Here is an 8,106-nt window from a genome sequence, read left to right on the forward strand (position 1 = left end):
ATAGTTTCTGTTTAAAACTGTTTTTTGTGTTAATCGATTAAGACTGTGCTCATAATCGATTATCCTCTTCTCCTTAATCGATTAAAAAGGGTTGATTCAGCATTAAGTGTTGATTTGCGAAAAGCGGTAATTCTAACCGCGACACCTATTCAACCCCCCCTTCTAGGTGTATTGTAACCACTGATACCTAACACCCTCACACTACTGATAACTGTGAAAGGTTCATAGGGTCCTTCCTCAATCGCGTTCCAAATGTCTAGATATTGAAATTCTTTAAAGATTCTCATTCTGATATTCCATAAGTCATAGCATTCTCCAACAAAGCTTGGAGGGCGATTGATTTTGGAACCTTCTCCAAGAAATGATCTTGCGACCATCTTAGAAACATGATCAGTTTTGAAAATAATTTACTCAAAAAGGCTCTAGTGCCAATTATAAGACTGAGATGACAACTAAGAGGGGGAAGTGAATTAGTTGTTTAAAAACTATGGCAGATTTATCTGCAAAATTCAAGAGTTAATAGCAGCAGAAAAGTTATGCAGAAAATATCAAGTAAATTTAAGGAGTTAAGGGAGAAGGGCATACATAGAGATTTTATACTGGTTCACCTTCTTGTCCACTGAAAGCTACATCCAGTACTCTTGCAACACAAGAGATTTCTTCACTAGATATTAAAAGTAGCAATTACAATTTCTCACCTCGAAATTTCCTTGTACCTTACTCATTCTCTAATACCTATATCACTCTTTAGAAAACACCATTTCCAAGTGACTCTATCCCCTTTCTTATCACACTCTTGTGAAAGAAAATAATTCAACAAATAGAATGAAGAAAACGTTAACTATGGCAAGGATTGCCTTTACAAGATTTGAAATTAATAAACTCTTGCAATCCAATAACTCTTTCTATACTTTAGTACTAATGCTCAGAAGGTTTGAATAACTTGAAACAACACTTAAGACAACTTCAGAAAATATGTTCTGAAAGTTATGAACAAGTTGCAAGAAGTGTAGAGCAAGTATTTCAGAAAAGTATAGATTGTGTAAATGAGTTATATCTTATGAATTATGAGTTTCAATGCCTTTATATAGGTTTTCCAATAAGCCAAAACACCTCTATGAAAAGGTAGGAATTGATTGGAATGAAACCATTTCGTTTGGGTTAAAAACTGTGCAGTTTGAATCTGAAAACTGGTACAACAACTTTCAGTAATCGATTATCCAAACATTATGCCCAACTGAGTAGTTGATTTTCCAGGCTGTAATCGATTACTCAAAGGTTGTAATCGATTATCCAATATTTCTATCCAACATAGTATCGTTTTCCGTGTTGTATAATCGGTTACTCAAAAGGTGTAATCGATTATCCTGATCAATTTTTGTTGGATAACTTGTTTCTCACTCATGTAACTTGTTACTTAGTTCTGGTAACCTGTTACTTAGTTACAATAACCTGTTACTTAGATATAGTAACATTTTACAATATTTTGAAAATTGTTTTCATTTATACTTGTGTTTATCAATTTTCTTTTAAAATACTTTTGAGCATTACTACTAATTGTATATTTAGATTATAAGGATAGAAGTGCCTAAAGATGTAGATTCTAAATTATTGAAGCTTTGTCTTAATAAGTATTCTTCATTTTCTTCTTTTATGTGATGCTGGTGTGTTCATCAAAACCGTGTCAAGGTCAGGAGCAAGATCTTCTTCCCACGAACCCGATGTGGGTTGGCCCAAACCCGTCCGGGTAGCCCAAACCGGTCGGGGTAGCATGTTTTGACACTCTAGATCAAAGGTAGACTTAAATGTACAATAATGTTTGATTTGAATTAGTTTCTAATCCAATTTTGTGTTGGAAATGTTATTGCTAGTTCTTATCATTGTTCTTTAGGATTTGTTGCTTCCTCTTGTCTTCTTTTGGGAGTTTTCTGTATCTTGTTATTGTACATTTTCCCGCTTGATGTAACTTGGTCCTTTTTTAATAAGTTTTCACTTGTATCAAAGGTCCAGTAGTGAATCCGTAACCTTATATTTCTGTAAAATATATGTATGTAAGGAAATGTTATTCTTATATTTATGCTGTTTATCACATTCATAATCTTGTTTGCATACACATGCTTAAAGTTGCGCATGTAGCTTAAAAAATGTATACATAATGTACCATGTGCATATAGACGAGGTCACCTATATCTTATGGGTTTAAAAGCTGTGTGATTTGTTCGTGGTGCTATTTTTCTATTAGAATAAGATGTTATATTTTTATTTAGTAAGGGATGAGAGTGTAATCCAACCAAAGCTGTGTGATTTGTTGTAGTCTCTGTTTAATTGGTTTTCTTCTTTTTTTCTTCGTACCAAATGATCAATATTTAGAAATTACATGAGAATACCCATTTAAGAACACAGTTTTTCCAAAATCCATTTATCTATTGACGATACTCAAATTTAATACATCACTTCATAATGAGAACAGAAGTACGTACCATGTCTCTAAAGAAAAATAACTTATGCACTTTAAGGCTATCATAATGCATTTCTCAACCATTTTCATAAACATATGCAGAAATGACAAAAGGAGATAGTACTTTTGCACACCTTGTTCGTAGTTTCATTAGGTTGTTTAAGAATAGGAGATAATACTAGCATTATATTTGTTTAATCAATTTTCACATGCTTAATTAATTATTTTATAGATTACCAAGTGTATGTACAGAACAAAAATAAAGTAATTATCGACAGATAACTTGGTACTTGCTACAAGGCTTGTCTAATCAGTTCAAACTGAAGTAGTTTGATACACGTTTTTTCTTTGAACTAGATCAACCTTTGAATTTGGATCTTAGGCAGCACCTTATAGTCATTTTACTTTCTATTTGTCAATCACCATACAATACATTTTTGTTCCCTCAATTTTCTTAATCATGGAATTATAGTCCATACTATTTTTGTGTGTGATTTTCATCATTTAGCTTACTTAAATGTGAAAGATTTTCCAGTCCATTAACTTTCCATCCAAAGAGTGTTCCTTCCTGACAAATTTTGTTCAACATAGCATTGCATATGTCCTTCCTAGGTAACACCCAAAATTATAAGTGCACTTTATCATATTTTTCTTTTGTTTCGATTTCCTAATTCTTGGGAGTTTTTGTAATCCTCAAACTTACATAATTGTGCAAAAACCATCCCCCAATATACTTAATATAATTCATGAGAATCTAATAACTTATACGATAATAGCATCATTTTCTAAAATTGAATTAAATTAAGCAACATACCCTATTCAACATGACATCATATTTGTCATTCCCATGTGACACAGAATAATAAAGTACAATTTTAGTCCTTAGTCTTTTTCAATTGTGTAAAACTCATCACCTGTTATTACATTTAATAAAATTAGATTTTCTAAAACATCTTTAATTAACAAAATAAAAATTGTAAATAATTAATGAATTTTTAAAATAAAAAACTCATTTTTATTTGTTTTAAGAAAAAATTAACAAATTAACCTACTCACACATGTAAGTTAGATACAATGAAAATAATTATATCATTTCTTTAGATAAGTTACAAATTAGAAAGAAAAAAAATTATACTTTAATATTCGATATAATGTCCATTCTTTCATTTCTTTTATCGTTCATGCATTTGTTCGTTATCAACGCACACAAGTCAATATATACTTTACATTTAATTTTAGAAGATAAGATTATGATTGCATAAATTATTCGATTTTTTTAGGTGTATCAAAAGGAGGGTGGATGACCATTCTTTCAAAATAATGTAAGTTAAAGGATGAATATTGCACATTAAAATTTAGGTGGATAAATTTTTCATAAATACAAAAGATATGAAACCAAAACAATGCACCTTATGATGGACAAAGATCACCTGTCTTCAACTGTGTCTCATTTTCTATCTTAAGCCTATTTACTATATGAATAAAAGAAAAAATTTAAAAACAAAAAATAATAAAAGTCACATTTTAATTGACTTAGGACATAAAATGTGATACATTAGAGACAGGTGATTAAAGTCCCCTAAGAAACAATCAAAGATTTGGACAGGAAGTTAATGGAAGAACTTTTTGTATATTTATGTAGATTTATGGAAGAAAATCAAACACATAAGGCCAGGAGACAAAAACCATGTGATTGAGAAATGTGAAGGAACTTAGCTTACCCTTATATCAATTAACTCGCAAATATGAAATAAATGTTGTTTTTTATACTAATAACAATTATATATTAATAGAATCAGATTTCACTCCAATGCTAAAGATAACTTATTGTTTTTGTTCTTAATTTTAAGAATAAAAATATTTTATTATTATATCTGATATAAGTAAAATTATTATATCATATTATTTTGCTTTTGCTTTTAACACATTTCCATCTCCAATAACTTCACGTGTTCCCTTATATTTAAATAAGAGAACACTAGTGATGAGGCTATGACCCACAATTTTGGAAGGGATCTCATGAGCTCACTCATCATCTAGTGTTAGTGAATAACCTAACAAGATTAAAATATAGCATACAAATGTGAGTTTCACTCATTGGACTAAGTCAATTAAAATGCTACTTTTTATTATTTTTTGCTTTTAATTTTTATACTCACTTATCAATATGTAATTGACTTGAGATAGAAAATGAAATACCTTTCAAAACAAATAATCATCTTCCATCCATTATAATGGAGTATAGAAAGATTGATGTAGAAAGCCTTAAAATCTTAAGCAAATAAATTGTTTTCAAAATTTAAACCCTGAACTCCACTGTTCCAACACCCTCCCTCTTGAAATACTAGAGAACATAATACTATTTACTTGCATACTAAAATTTGAATAAGTTGCTTGACGATGCTGTAGTTAGATTGGAACAAATGAATTAGCCTCATTTCCAAATGGACCATGTTAAAAGCAGTGAGCTTTCTATTTTCTCCTTTCATTCTAAGTCCCATACACATAAGCTGCGGCAATACTACTTATAACCTTGTTCCTCTTCTTGGATGAGAACCAGTTTAACCATCTATCGTGTCTTTGAGGCCAGGCTGATTTGATATAAAATGAAATTAAATGGTTATAGGATTGATTAAAAGATTGGTACATGCAGTATAGATTGACATTATGTTTTTTTCCTCTTCTTTTTTTGACAAGATAGACAGTCTAAGATTGATTTTACATCACGAAAAATGAATTGTGAAGTTGCAATATGCAAGTCTCTAATACTACCCTCTAAAGAATTTCACATATCCCATGTGGAGATGAATGATGTTTTGTATTAATAATGTAAATACTGACAAAACACGTAAGAGATACCATTTACCATGATACCACCCTTCATTTTTACCTAGTAAACCATCTTGGCAGATGATATTGATTTATAAAAGGACAAAGTGGTGAAATAATATAGAAAAAAGAAAACCAGAGTAATCACAAATTAAACCAATCAAAAGAAACATAAATCTCTTATTATAAATTTAGCAAGGCCTTACATACTTCAACACACAGCACAATAACACACAACTATATTAATAGCAGAGATCATCGAACTCTACATTTATTTTACATAACAATCATATCTGGTTCATAACATATGATATCATGCATAACAGCAACAAACTTAACCAGTGATTGGAACAGGCTTCACATCAGGCTTCTTAACCTCTTCCTTTGGAACAGTAACAGTGAGCACTCCGTTCTCCAAGCTAGCCTTCACCTCATCCACCTTTGCATTCTCCGGCAGCCTGAAGCGGCGGAGGAATCGGCCACCGCTACGCTCCACGCGGTGCCACTTGTCATTCTTATCTTCCTTCTCCTTAGTTCTCTCACCACTTATCTGCAGCACACGACCCTCTTCCACTTCCACCTTCACTTCTTCCTTCTTCAGCCCTGGAAGGTCTGCCTTGAACACGTGCGCCTCCGACGTCTCCTTCCAGTCGATACGAGTGTTGGCCACGGCGGCTGTCTCCGCGTCGAAGCCGGAGGTGGCGGAGCGCAAGGGAAAGTCTTGGAATGGGTCCCATATGTCATGGGAGAATGGGTCGAAGACGTTGCTCCTTCGTCCAGTGCCAAGAATGCTTGGGATAAGCGACATTTTATGTAGATAAATTTGAAGTAGAAAATGGGCTTTGTTGTTGATTTGGTTGATGTTGTTTTGACGAGTGAAGGAAGAATGAAGATGTGTGGTATTTATAGGAGAATGGAGTAGGAGAGGAAGGGTGCTGCATGTTTTTTGGTAAATGGATTATTCATGATGGGAGAAGATATTGAAGAAGAATGAAGAAGAATGAAGAAGAATCTACTAGTTCACTCTTGTAGCTGGAAAGGTTACGATTGTTCATGATGGGTCCGGAACATTGGAGAAGCTTTTAGCTTTAGCCACCTCAACATGAAAATGAATTTATATAGAGAATAATGTATCTCCTTATATAAGGAGATAATTTATCTCCTCTAGCTAGTAAAAATGTGACATGTGTGCTATTTTGTTTAGTTTTAAAAATATTTTTATAGAAAATGATGAAACATGACTCATGTCATGATTTCACTTGCAGGAGGAGATAACTTATCTTCTTATACAATGAGATACTTCATTCCCATTTATATAATACTATTTAATTTTACCTTAATATTATTTAATTCTTACAAAAAAATTATATAATACTAAGTAATCATTACCAACATATTATTTAATCACATATCTCCTTAAATTAAACATTATCATCTTTATATATACTATATATAAATGGAAAACATGGTGTAACTTCTACCATGTGTAATTTTCCTCTTTTGCCCTTAATATTATTTAATTTTTACAAAAAAATATATAATACTAAGTAAACACTACCAACATATTAATTAAGCATATATCTCACCTTAAATTGAACATTATCATAAACACAAAAAATAAAATATATTAAAATTGAATATGTAGTACCAAACAATATTTACTAGTAGGGCCTCTACACACTAGTATATAATAAAGACTTATATCCATTCAATATTGATCATTCGTTTATATTACTTTTATTTAAGAGTTAATATAAGTATGACTAATCTCATGAAATAAAGAAAACCAACAAAAATTCTTATTGTTGTTATATTTTCATGTTGGATCATGATCTATTTTGGGTTTTTGATTAAGTTTGGATCAATTGGTCTTGGATGGGCCAGTTCAAAAATATCTACATATTATTTGAGCCTAAAATTGTTTATGTAAACTCGAGAACCAACCAACTTTTAATTCTATCGGGTAGAGATATTTTGTAATGTGAGCAAGTTGGCTCGAAACTCACTAAGTTGGAACAAATAATAGTAGGCCAAAATGTCCTGAAATTTTTAATTTAGAAAGTGAGTGACAAGCTTCAGGATGGGTACATGTAAAAGTTCAAGGTTTCTTCCATGGCTATTAAGCTTGTTTAACATAAAACGAAAAGAGCAGAAAAGGAAATGAAGATATGGAAGCAGACACCTAAGAATGAAGACGAAAGCAAACACTTAAGAATGAAAAATACCTCATTCTATTATTGATTAGTAATTAAGTGAATGAATACAATAGAAAGAGTCAATCTCCTTATGTACATAGCAACTAACTAAAAATACAAACTAACCATAAAACTAACATATTTGACTAAAAGTTTCTAATAATGGAAAGGAAAGTTAAAAACAAAAGCAATCAATCTAAATCATCTTGTTGGGCTTCTAGAATAGACTCTTTTGTATCTTGATGTGTTTTCAATAGCCCCCACAAACTGGCAAATGTATGTCAATCATGTTAAGTTTGGAAATTAACTTCTTGAATGGTGAAGGATTAAGGGATTTGGTGAAGATGTCTACTATTTGTTAAGATGTGGATATAGGAAGAAGATGAATGGTTTTATTGATGGCACGCTCACGCACAACGTAACAATCAATTTCTATTTGTTTCATTCTCTCGTGAAAGACCGGATTGGAGGCTATATGTAAAGTAGATTTGTTATCACATTATATGTTAATGGGAGAAGAATGACTAAGTCCTAAGTCCCTCATTAGATGGGTGAGCCATTGGGCCTCACATGAAGCTATGGCAAGGGCGCAATATTATGCTTCTGCTGAAGAGTGTGACATGT

The 8,106-nt window shown here is 31.8% G+C and overlaps 1 protein-coding gene across 1 annotated transcript; it reads right to left on the reverse strand.

Moving 5' to 3' along the window:
• LOC109329040 (17.8 kDa class I heat shock protein-like) lies at nucleotides 5,517-6,183 on the reverse strand. The gene has a single exon (XM_019562703.1). The coding sequence runs from the start codon at nucleotides 6,093-6,095 to the stop codon at nucleotides 5,622-5,624; it is 474 nt and encodes a 157-aa protein (XP_019418248.1). The 5' UTR covers nucleotides 6,096-6,183; the 3' UTR covers nucleotides 5,517-5,621.

Source organism: Lupinus angustifolius, chromosome LG16 (assembly GCF_001865875.1).
Source record: "Lupinus angustifolius cultivar Tanjil chromosome LG16, LupAngTanjil_v1.0, whole genome shotgun sequence".
In the NCBI taxonomy this organism is placed as follows: Eukaryota; Viridiplantae; Streptophyta; class Magnoliopsida; order Fabales; family Fabaceae; genus Lupinus; species Lupinus angustifolius.